This window comes from Panthera onca, unplaced genomic scaffold (genome assembly GCF_046562875.1).
Source record: "Panthera onca isolate mPanOnc1 unplaced genomic scaffold, mPanOnc1 haplotype 2 h2.h2tg000200l_path, whole genome shotgun sequence".
Lineage (NCBI taxonomy): Eukaryota > Metazoa > Chordata > Mammalia > Carnivora > Felidae > Panthera > Panthera onca.
The window spans coordinates 20,945-32,962 of NW_027675837.1; the positions used below are offsets into that span (position 1 = coordinate 20,945).

Sequence of the window (12,018 nt, forward strand, 5' to 3'; positions counted from 1 at the left end):
AGAAGGGGGCTCGACCAACCAAGGAGAGAGCCCCTCGGCCTCAGGAAGGACGCCCGGGAGGCCGGGCTGGAAGGATGAGGAGCTGCTGCCGGAGACTTCCGCAGCAGCAAGAGGGATTGGAGTTAGACTCGGGGAAGGAGGTCCGGGCTGCGAGGTGAGGAGCCTGGAGCGGATTACGCTGGAGGCGCGCCTGGGGTAGGCGGGGAACGAGGACAGCCTGCCTCTCTGTCTGGCCTAGCGTGCCCTCCTCCTTCCTTTCTGCTGATGGGGCTCTGTCCTCCGAGAGCTGCTACAGGCATGCCCCGCCCCCTTCGGGAAGGCCCCCGGGACTTAAGTTAGCTCATTCATCAGGCATCCTTCTGCGCCGCCTGCGTGCCAGGTGCCAGGTCCCGGGGTGACAAAGGCAGACCCGGCTGTCTGCTTAGGATGATCCGCACAGACCCCGAGCGGGATGCCCCGCTGCGAACAGAGTGTAGAAGGTGGGGCCCGAGCCCCCGCCCAAGCGTAGGGGCAGGTCTGAGCAATATAGAAGCCCGGCAGGTGTGCGCTGGCTGAACTCAAGGAACGTGGGGGCAGGTGGAGGAGAGATTGTATTCCAGGTGCTGGAGGCGGGAGGACACCCAGACACACTTGGAATACTTTGGTGTCATTCTGTATTGGTTTCTATGTTGCAGAGCAAGGGGGCCCAGAGACTGGAGTGTTTCTGATTGCCACTCAGTGGCCTTTGTTCTCTCTCCTGGCCTCACTGGTCTTCCTGTGAAATGGGAGTGAGCTGGAGCCTTATGCAGACTGGAGTCCAAGGCCCTCATGTTTCCCTATTCGCCCTTCCCTTGAGTCCCACAGTGCAGAGTCAGGGCTACTGCTCCCTGATGTCGCCCTGTGTGTGTTCACTGGGGAGGTGCAGGTGTGACTGCGCCAGAGCAGTACGCGGTTGCCTTCATCATGGTTTGAAGAGGACAAGGGGGTGGGTTAGAGGCTTGATGGAAGGCCAGTGCATCTTTAAACACATCCTAAAGTTTGCCATCCAGACTTGGGGGCAAATTGGGTGGAGGCTGATCTGAAAGCACTGATGTTTTTACATACGTAGTTACCTTCTGCTCTACACTCAGGATGTACCTGCCTCTTTTGACTCTTCCCATCTTATGCATGGGCATCATCTGGGCTGTGTGCTTTATCCCCCTGGATTCTGCTGGGTGCCATTAATTCTTGCTCTGTGTGAGTCCAGCAGATCCAGCACCGATGGCTGGCCCTGGGCACCAGCATGGCTGATTTCTGGTCCTGGATCCTCTTTGAAGGCTCCTCCCAGGCACCCCAGGCATGTCTGTTTGTGTCTTTCCAGCTCTTTTTGTAAAGGTCTCAAGGGCAAGAACGGGGACTTTGGCTGCGAAACCTCAAGATAGCGGCCTATTCGCTTGTCCTGTCCAGGAGGACCTGGCCACGGAAGGTACCACAGAGTCTCATTTCAATCTCTGCCCTGCATGTGGCCCTGTCGGGCTCCCTGGATGCCTGAAATGCCCGTGACGTGTTGATATGCTAGTGCTTCTCTCCCAGATCCTCCGCCTCATTTGGCTGCCCCGTTAGGGAAATCCTGTCATGATGCTGTTGTGTTGGGGGGGGGGGGGGTCTTCCCTATCTCCCCTTGTGCAAGGGCCAGCCACAGTGACCCTTGTCCCATGTCCGAGGACTTGTCCTATGGGCTGGTCTCTGCGGGTTTTGTCACTTTCCCCATCATTGCCCCCAAAAAACTGCCACAGGAGACCAGAACATTAAAGCCAGTGATTTCTGTTTGGAAATAGGGTCGTCCTCTGCTGCTGACCCCCATCAAATCCCATCATGCCCACAGCCCTGTGCCCCCGAGTCTTGGCTCCGAAAGAAAGCGAGGAGCCCAGGAAAATGAGGAGCCCACCAGGAGAGAACCCTAGCCCCCAGAGCGAGCTTCCCAGCCCCGAGTCCTCCCGCCGCCTCTTCCGCCGTTTTCGCTACCAGGAGGCGGCGGGCCCCCGGGAGGCCCTGCGCCGCCTCTGGGACCTGTGCCAGGGCTGGCTGAGGCCCGACAGACACACCAAGGAACAGATCCTGGAGCGACTGGTGCTGGAGCAGTTCCTGGCCATCCTGCCCCGTGAGATCCAGGGCTGGGTGCGGGCCCAGGAGCCCGAGAGTGGTGATCAGGCTGTGGCGGCCGTGGAGGCGCTGGAGCGGGAGCCTGGGCGGCCCTGGCAGTGGGTGAGCAGGGGAACACAGCGGGGCTGGGCAGCACTGGTGGGGAGGGTGCCTCGTGGCCCCTGGCTGCGGAGAAGTTCTGTGTAGAGCCCCACGCTTCAGCAAGGCTCATACTGGAGTTTGGTTTCCCAAGAAAGCAGGTTCCATTCCTTGAAGGTCCTGCTTTGGGGCATGGTTCTGTCCTATGCGGGGCCCTGGCGGAGCCTATGGCGGTCACTGTGCAGATGGTCAGCAGGACCTCTCCACCTCGCCCTGAGCACCCTCTCTGGGATTGCAGCTCAAGCACTGTGAAGACCCCGTGGTGATTGATGATGGCGAAGGCCCTCCAGACCGAGAGCCGGAGCGGCTGCCGGCAGAAGCCCAGAGCGACCTTGCAAAGAGCCAGGACAGCCAGCCCACGGCCGTAGCACAGGGCCCTGGGCTCCCGAGCAGAACCCCGGGCCAGCCCGGTGGGGATCCAGGTACTCAGTGGGGTTACCCCTCCCTGTGCCTCTGGCTCTGGGCTTGGGTTTTTCTTGCTCATCCCCTGAAGAGCCGTGAACTGTTTCCATGGTCTGGGTCCTTCTATAGAGCAATTCAGTCAGGATCTCCTGAGGATGTGTGCCCCCTTCACTGTGGTAAATCCACACAGAGTGACCAGGGCTGTGGGTGGGTGTCTGAGGCCGCACCATCTCCTCTTCTTGAGGGTGCATCTCCAGGCTCGGTCGGTTTGGGGAGACGCCTGTGTGGGTGGCTGAGCACAGCCACATCTTGTGTTTCTGAACCTCCTTCCCCAGCGAAGAAATAGCTGCTCTCCAGATTTGTTAGGAAGCTGCAAGGAAATCTACAAGTGCTTCAGAGGGAACAGGGTGGGTTTTTCAGGCCTGAATGTCGCCTGGACCTATTTGGCTATCTGTACAAAGAGTGCCAGTGGTGGCTTGAGGCAGGTGGCTTTGACTCCTCTAGCTATGACCAAGAGCACTCTCCAAGTCCTGGTTTCCTTGCCCACCCTTTGGGGATAATCATCTTCCATATGGGTCTTTTGAGAATTAAAGGACTTTACCCACAGAATGCTGAGAGGGGAGACCCTGAGCCCCTCTTGACTTTTGGTCACGGTAACCACCATGGGAAGTTGTGGTTGAGAGGAGTGACCCCTGTGGGGTGCAGGTTGGCGTGGGCAGACTCCCCACGTTGTACTATAGTTACATATGCCGTAGGAAGCCGGGAGTGCACTCCTGTGACTCACAGAAGTGATCCTTTATAAGCTTTTCAGTAAAAAAAAAAAAAAAAAATATTAAGTTTCTTTTTGGGTGGAATTAATCTGACTTTAGTACAGATGTCCAGGCACGCTGGCCTTGTGTTAGTTTGCTAGGGATTGCTTGGCAAAGCATTGTACTGGGCAGGCCCAACAATGCAGGTTTACATCCTCAGAGTTCTGCGGGATAGATGTTCTAAACCAAGGTGCAGGCAGGCTTGCTTTCCCGTGAGGCTCCTTCCTTGGCTTGTTGATCACCGTGGTCTCCCTGCATCTCCACACGGTTGTCCTAATCTCTATTTATAAGGACACGAGTCGTTGGAGCAGGGCCCACCCTTGTGACCTCACGTTAACTCATTACCTCTTCAGAGACCTCTCTAAATGCAGTCATATTCTGAGGTACTAGGGTTGGGACACAACTCAGCCCAGAACTCATTCTCCCAGATAAACCTTGTGTGTGTACACAGCCTGGGTCGTGCCCTGGGAGGGTCTTCAGGAGGGCGGATAGGAGATCCAGGCGCTGCACCAGCCCAGGCAGGTGAGCCGGGTGCTGCAAGGGGCTTTGGGTCAGATAGGTCAGCTCCAGTATTTCCCCGGGCAACAGTAAATGGATAGAGTAGGCATGATGCGAGTTAGTTATCAGGAAGACCTTAAAATTCATCATTGACTTGTGGGGATGAGCCTCCAGTAGCAGCTATATAGTTCCTATGTTGTTGTTTTTTTTTGTTTTTTTTTTCTAAGTTTATTTATTTATTTAGAGAGTGAGAATGGGATAGCATGAGCAGGGGAGGGGCAGAGAGAGGGTGAGAGAGAGAATGCCAGATAGCCTCAGCACAGTTAGCACGGAGCTTGACTCAGAGCTTAAACTCCCAACCGTGAGCTCATGACCTGAGCAGAAATCCAGAGTTTGACACATGACCACCTGAGCCACCCAGGCACCCCAGTGTAGTTGCTAATCTTGAAGGTCTTCCTCAAAAGCTAGATTTTGTTTGGAGACAGCTCTGCAGAGGGATGTGCGTAGTGTCCCTGCACTCATTTCTTCTGGGGACATGTAAGGCAGGGCTGTAGTCCCTCCCTCAGAAGGCAGCAGGTAAGAGAGCATATTAAATCACCCCCTACTCGAATCCTGAGCTTCCACAGCTGGGGCAGCCAGACGTCACCACAGGCTAAACTGGCTCCCCTCCCGGTGTCTTGCCTGTGCCATGACGAAAGCTTCGTGTCCCAGGTCCGAAAGGTGAGGGACACTGGCTTCCAATGTTAGCTTTGGCAGTGATTTAACACATGACCTAGGGTCAGCCTCTGGGATTTCCTCTCAACCAGGAGATGGTAGTACAGCTTTCCAAGTCTCACTCTGTAAAAGGAGCATATTGTTTTTTTAAAGTTTACTTATTTTTCGGAGAGAGAGAGAGAATCTCAAACAGGCTCCACACCATCAGTGCGGAGCCCGATGTGAGGCTCAAACTCATAAACTGCGAGATCGTGACCCGAGCCAAAATCGAGAGTTGGAGACTTAATCGACTAAGCCACCCAGACGCCCCAAAAGGAGCGCATTCTAAAACACAGCTCGGGTTCACACAGCAACTCCCTGCCAGGTACATGGCTCCCCCCCTGCTAGCAGAAGCCTGAGGCAGGCGATGAGTCCCAGCCAGAGGAGGGACGTCATAGGAGAATACAGCAGAGGTCCCAGCAGCTCAAGTTGAGGGCAGGTGAGATGACTCTAATCACACACTCTGCACTTTCATGTGACAGTAGCTCTTCCAAGAGTACCTCACAGCTGCTTCCTCATGCAGCTTTGCAATTTATGAACTTAAAAATCTATAGATGATAGCGGAGTCTACAATCATGTTCATTACTAGCAGCTCTTACTGGCACCACAGCCCCGTAGAGCTTTAACCTTTATTTTCCCCCATATCGCGGTTGAAGCTGAGATCCCTGCACCCGTGGAAAGTTGCAGAGCTACCTGATGGCAGCATACAGTTATCCTGATGAGCTGAGTAAATACACAGATTTGCTAAACTACTGTATTGTCCACCTGAAACTAATATAACGCTGTATGTGTACTATACTGGAATTAAAATTTAAAAAAATAAAATAATAGTGGCACCTGGGTAGCTCAGTCAGCTGAGCATCTGACTCTTGATTTCAGTTCAGGTCATGATCGCAGGGTCATGGGTTTGAGCCCCATATTGGACTCTACACTGAGCATGGAGCCTCCTTGGGATTTTCTCTGTCTCCTCTGCCCCTCCCTGTTCATACTCTTTCTCTTAAAAAAAAATTAAAAAACGGGCACCTGGGTGGCTCAGTCAGTTAGGCGTCTGACTCCGACTCAGGTCATGATCTCATGGTTTGTGACTTCAAGCCCTGCATTGGGCTCTGTGCTGACTGCTCAGAACCTGGAGCCTGGTTTGGATTTTGTGTCTCCCCCTCTCTCTGCCCCTCCCCCGCTCATTCTCTCTCTCTCTCTCTCTCTCTCTCTCTCTCTCTCTCTCTCTCTCTCTTCTCTCTCTCTCTCTCTCTCTCTCTCTCTTTCTCTCTCTCTCTCTCTCTCTCTCTCCCTCCCTCCCTCTCTCCCTCTCCCTCTCCCTCTCTCTGCCAAAAACAAACATTAAAAAATTGTTTAAAAATTGGGGGCACTTGGGTGGCTCAGTTGGTCAGGCGTCCAACTTTGGCTCAGGTCATGATCTCATGGTTTGTGGGTTTGAGCCCCGCATTGGGCTCTGTGCTGACAGCTCAGAGCCTAGAGCCTGCTTCAGATTCTATATCTCCCTCTCTCTGTCCCTCTCCTGCTGACACTGTGCAACTCTCAAAAATAAATAAGCATTAAAAAAATTTTATTAAAAAACATCACATATACACAAAAACCTCCCTAGTGACCTAGTGCACATGACCCAGGCATTCCCCGCTGAAGCCTTCTCATTGGTCACATAAATTCTTGTGGTTCACAAGTGCTTTACCCCTTTGACGTCTTGCAGCCCTCCTCTTGCAGATGAGAAGAGACCTGAGATTTATGAATCCACGTTTCTTCTCTTTCAGTTCTGCAAGAGCCTGCCCTTCTTCAGGAGGCAAGTCTGAGGGACACACAGCAGGTAACTGCCCTGCAGCTGCCCCCGGTGAGTGATGTGTGGACAGCCCTTGAAGAACCCCATCTCTGCCTGCCAGCTGTGATGGTGGGAGACAGATGTCCTCCCCCTGTGTGTTAGGGTTTCCCCCTTGTGAAAAAAGGGAGACCTCTCTTTTCATACTTCACAGGGTACTGTCTTACGCAGTGATAACCACAGTGATTATATTTAGGAAATGGAGGAAAAACAGATTATGTCAGTGCTGTACGCAAGCGGGCATGTTGTTGGGGAGTTTCCTGGGCGTTTTTCCCTGTTGTGATTCTGCACAAGGCCATGCAAGGCTTCCCTTGTTGGGCGTCCCTGTGGAATGGAAAGCTGATCCGATAGGGGGTCTCACGCACTTCCTTCCAGCCTCATTGCCTCTGGCCACGGTTTCTCATCACACCCCCTTTGTTTCTCTCTAATGATGTCTGCTGGCTGGCACGCGACTTGGGTATTACAGCCTGGTCTGGTTGTACGAGAAAGTGCATGACAAGAAGGTGTGGACCTTGTCTGGTTATTGTTCCTTACAGATGGAGGGCCATCTGAAGGCTGGTAGACACACAGTAATCACGTCCCAAGGTTGCTCTCAGCAATCCTAAGCACAATGCATCCCGCATAACCTGAAGCCTGGGTACGTGGTACCGGGCACATGGGGTGGGGCACCTCCTTTCCCCAAGAGCTGCGTTCGTGGGCTCTGTTCACATGTGTCAGCATCTCCCATGTAGTGTGGTGGCTGCTGAGCACAAATGTGAGCCCAAGGAGGGAAAACTCAGGTTTCTTATTAAAGATTGAGACTTTTGGCCAGTATGACACACAGAGATGCTGTGATCTTAGTATCTAATGAGCCTTGGTATTCGTCTTTGAATTTCTCTGCGTTCCTATACCCCAACCAAGGTATTCGTCTTTGAATTTCTCTGCGTTCCTGTAAAGGCCCCAGTAAACAGGAGACAGATTTTGGTAAGTCAGTGCTGTTTCATCACTCTGCTGAAGATCGTTTCTGCTCAGTGGAGTGAAAGTCTTCATCACGAAGGTTTTTGTTTCTCAGTCTTTCTAACATTTTTTTTAAGTTTATTTATTTTGAGAGAGAGAGAGAGTGAAGGAGGGAGTGGCAGAGTGAGAGAAAGAGAATCCCAAGTAGGCTCTGTGCTGTCAGCACAGAGCCCAACATGTGGCTTGAACTCACAATCTGAGATCATGACCTGAGTGGAAATTAAGAATCAGACACTTAACCGACTGAGCCCCCCCCAGGCGCCCCTTAGTTTCAATTGTAGTAAAATACATGTTACATAAAATTTACCATCTTAACTATTTTTATGTACTGTAGTGTTTTTAAGTGTTTAGTAATACACATATTCACACTGTCATGCAGCCCATCTCCAGAACTTTCTCATCTTTCCAAACTGAAACTCCTCACTGGTTCCAGGAATAGCTCGCCGTGTCCCCAGAGAGATGACCGTTCTATTTTATGAACTCAGCTACCCTAACTAGCTTGCATAAGAATTACACCTTTGTGACTGGCTTGTTTCACGTAGTATAGGGACTTCAGGGTCCGTCCATACCGTATCCTGTGACAGGACTTCCTTTCTGAGGCTGGATAATATCCCATAGTGTGTGTATAATGCATGTTGTTTATTCATTTTTGGTGGACCCTTGGTTTGTGTCCAGCTGTCGTGAATAATGCTGCTGTGAACGTGGGTACATGTAATGTTTATCTTTTTTCTTTGAGTAACTACCTTCGCATGCAGTTGTGAGAAATATCAGAGATCCCTTGTACTCTTTACACTAAATGGTAACGTCTTGTGAAAACACAGCCCGAGGCTACAGCCAGCGCACTGGTGTTGATACACACACGATACAGAACATTTGTGTCACCACGACCATCCCTCCTGTTGCTTTTTATAGTGAAATCCATGGCTCCTTCACGCCGTCCTCTCGTTGGCCACACTAACCACAGATGTTGTCAACTTCACGGACATTGTATAGACAGACCCCTGCCTTTGGGGGTTGACTGTTCAGTCGGCACGGTCTGAGGAGCTGTTTATTTCTGAGTGGAATTCCATGGTCCAGATACACCACATTTTTTTGCCCATGCACCTGTTGAACAACCTCTGGGTTGTTTTCTAGTTTGGGCCATTCTGCCTAATGCTGTTGTAAATATTTATAAGGTTTTTATGTGAGCGTCACTTTGTGTCTCTGGGGTAAATGCCCAGGTATATAGTCCCTGGGTTGTGTGCTAAGTGCAAATTTAGTTTTGTCTTCTGGAGGGACTCTACGCCATCCCATTCCCATGAGCAGTGTGTGAGTAATCTACATTCTCACTGCCACCATTTACTGTTTGCACTGTTTTTTTTTTGTTTTTTTTTTTTAAGCTGTTCTGATGGGTGTGCTGTGATGTCTCATTATGGTTTACATTTTCATTCCATGAGGGCTAATAATGTCGGGCATCTTTTCCTGTGCGGATCTGACCTGTGAATATCCTGTCATCTTCTATGGAATATTTCATCACGACTTTTGCTCATGTTCTAGTGGGACCATTTGCATTTTTCTCTTACTTTGAGAGTTCCTTATATGTCCCAGATATTTGACCTTCGTTGGATATGTGTTTTATAAATGTTTCCTCTCATTCTGGAGCTTGACTTTCCTTCCCTTTGACAGGGTCTTCCCACCCCCTCCCCCCTGCCCCCAACCAAGGTTTCATCCATTTTCTTTTACTGTATTTAATTTTTATTTTATTTTTTTTTATTAAAGTATAGTTGAAGCACAAAAGTTTTTAGTGTTCGTTTACTCCAAATTGTGAGTTTTTCCTTTTAAGGATCGTGCTTTTGGTGTAAAGTCTAAGAACTCTTTGCCTGGTCTTCAATCTCAAAAACTTCATCCTATATTTTTGCCTAAAAGTTATATAGTTAAACATTTTCCATTTTAAGTCTATGATTGGTTTAATCCATGATCTGTGATCCAGTTGGATTTGAGTCCATGATCTGTAGCTTATTTATTTATGTATGTATGTATGTATGTATGTAAGTTTCTTTATTTTGAGAGAGAGAGAGAGAGAGAGAGAAAGCAGGGGAGGGGCAGAGAGAGAGAGGAAGAGAGAATCCCAAGCAGTTTCCACACTGTGGAGCCCAATGTGGTGCTCCATCCCACAAACCCACGAGATCATGACCTGAGCTGGACACTCAATCGCCTGAGCCATCCAGGCGCCCCCGTGATCTCTAACTTATAAATGAGGTGTGACACATTAGTTGTGTCTTATTTGTTTGTGCCAGTGGATGTCTGGTTCCAGCCCCATCTGTTGGAAAGGTTTTCGGGGCTCCTGGGTAGCTCAGTGGGTTTAGGGTCTCACTCTTGACTCTGGCTCAGGTCATGATCTCACAATTCGTGAGATTGAGCCCTCCATCAGGTCTGTGCTGTCAGCATGGAGCCTGCTTGGAATTCTGTCTCTCCCTCTCTCTCTCTGCCCTCCTCTGTGCTCTCTCAAAATAAAGAAGTAAACATTTAAAAAAAAAAAAAAAAAAGGAAGATTTTCTTCCCTCCATTGAATTGCTTTTGCTCCTTCGTCAAACATCACTCGAGGGGCGCCTGGGTGGCTCAATTGGTTGAGCGTCCGACTTTTGATTGTGGCTCAGGTCATGATCCCAGGGCCTGAGATCTATCCCCACATCCATGCTGGGTGTGGAGCCTGCTTAAGATTCTCTGTCTCTCTTTCCGCCCCAGCCCTTTCGTGCACACACTCACGCTTTCTCTCTCTGTAAAAAAAGCAAAAACTCTGTTGAGCATATTTCTATAGGTCTGTTCCTGGGTTCTTTACTCTGTTTCATCGACCTAGGTCTGTCTCTACTAATACTGCACAGCTTTGATTACTGCGGCTATTTTCTAAGTCTTGGAAGTGGCGGCCTTGATTCCTCCCATTGTATTGTTTTCAGAAATTACTTCAGCTGTTTTAGTCCCTTTGCCTTTCTTTGTAAATTTTAGAATAATCTTGTCCATGTCTACAAAGAGTCTTACAGAGATTTCGATAGGAATTTTGTTTAGCCTGTATATCCGTTTGGGGAGCATTGACATTTTCACCCATCTGAGTCATTCTGTCTGTGAATGTGGGATGCCTCTCCATTTACTTATTTCTTTCTCTCTTTTTTTTTTAAGATTTTTTTATTTTTATTTTTTTTGAGTAATCTCTGTAGCCAGTGTGGGACTAGAACTCACGACCTCGAGATCAAGAGGTGCACACTTCCCCAACTGAGCCAGTGGGCACCCCTCCATTTACTTACTTCTTCTTTGATTTCTTTCATTAGCACTGTGTACTCCTTAGCTTGTAAGTAGCTGTACACGTTTTGTTAAATTCATACCTAAGTACTTCATTTTTTGAGCAATTATAAATGATACTATTTTTTTTTTTTTTTAATTTTGATTTCTAGTATAAGACATGCAGTGGAAGGGAGCCTGGGTGGCTCAGACAGTTAAGTGTCTTGATTTTGGGTCAGGTCATGATCACAGGGTAATGAGTTTAAGCCCTGTATCAGGCTCGGCACTGACATTGTGGAGCCTGCTTGGGATTCTCTCTCCCTCTCTCTGCCACTCTCCCCTGCTCATGCGCACAGGCTTTCTCTGTCCCAAAATAAATAAATAAACTTAACAACAACAACAAAAAGGAATGCAGTTGGTTTTTTTGTATGTTGATTTTGTATTCTGTGACCTTGCTGGATTGACACATTGTTTAAGGAGGGATTTTTGTTGGTTTGTTTTTAAATAGAGTCCTCTAGATTTTCTATGTAAACCATCATGCTATCTGCAAATAAAAACTGTTTTATTTCTTTCCAATTATATGCCTTTATATCCTTTTCTTGCTTCATTCAGCTGGTGAGGACTCTTATCATGTTGTTGAAAAGCACTGATGAGAGCAGATGTCCTTGTTCCCAATCTTAGAGAGAAAGCATTCAGTCTTTCACCATTTGGTATGTTAGCTGTAGGATTTTTGTAAATTCTCTTTATCCACTTGAGAAACCTCCTCAATTCCTGTTTCTCTGGAGTTTTTATCATGGGTGGTTATTGAATTTTGTCCAATGTTACGTGTTTTTGTTTCCATTGATCACATGAATTTTCTTGCGACTCTTAATATTGTGGGTTATGTTTATTGATTTTTGAATATTGAACCGGCCTTGCCTCCCTGGAATAAACGTCTTCTTGCCATGGAATAAACGCCTTCTTCTGTTGATATATTACTGGATTTTATTTGCACTTACAGTTGAACATTGAACACATGAATTTGAACTGTTTGTCCACTTATACAAAGATTTCCTTTTGACAAATGCAGTACTTTAATGTATTTTCCTTGCGATTTTCTTAATAATGATCTCTTTTGTCACTTTATTATAAGAATGCAGTGTATAATACATATAACATACAAAATATGGGTTAACTGTTTATATCATCGGTAAGTTTTCCTTATGGTAAAGAGCAGGTGAT

The 12,018-nt window shown here is 48.5% G+C and overlaps 1 protein-coding gene across 1 annotated transcript; it reads left to right on the plus strand.

The window, feature by feature from the left end:
- Positions 1–40: 40 nt before the first annotated feature.
- LOC145715221 (zinc finger protein 496-like) lies at positions 41–9,796 on the plus strand. Its single transcript, XM_081794915.1, has 6 exons — positions 41–154; positions 1,340–1,444; positions 1,797–2,223; positions 2,498–2,681; positions 6,488–6,564; positions 7,450–9,796. The coding sequence occupies exons 3-6, from the start codon at positions 1,834–1,836 to the stop codon at positions 7,756–7,758; spliced, it is 960 nt and encodes a 319-aa protein (XP_081651041.1). The 5' UTR covers positions 41–154; positions 1,340–1,444; positions 1,797–1,833; the 3' UTR covers positions 7,759–9,796.
- Positions 9,797–12,018: the final 2,222 nt, after the last annotated feature.

Bases quoted from the DNA above. Each gene is read 5' to 3' on its own strand.
- LOC145715221 (XM_081794915.1), top strand. From the start codon at position 1,834: ATGCCCACAGCCCTGTGCCCCCGAGTCTTGGCTCCGAAAGAAAGCGAG. The intron at 2,224-2,497 runs GTGAGCAGGGGA...CTGGGATTGCAG, and splicing joins CTGGGCGGCCCTGGCAGTGG to CTCAAGCACTGTGAAGACCC. The intron at 2,682-6,487 runs GTACTCAGTGGG...CTTCTCTTTCAG, and splicing joins CCAGCCCGGTGGGGATCCAG to TTCTGCAAGAGCCTGCCCTT.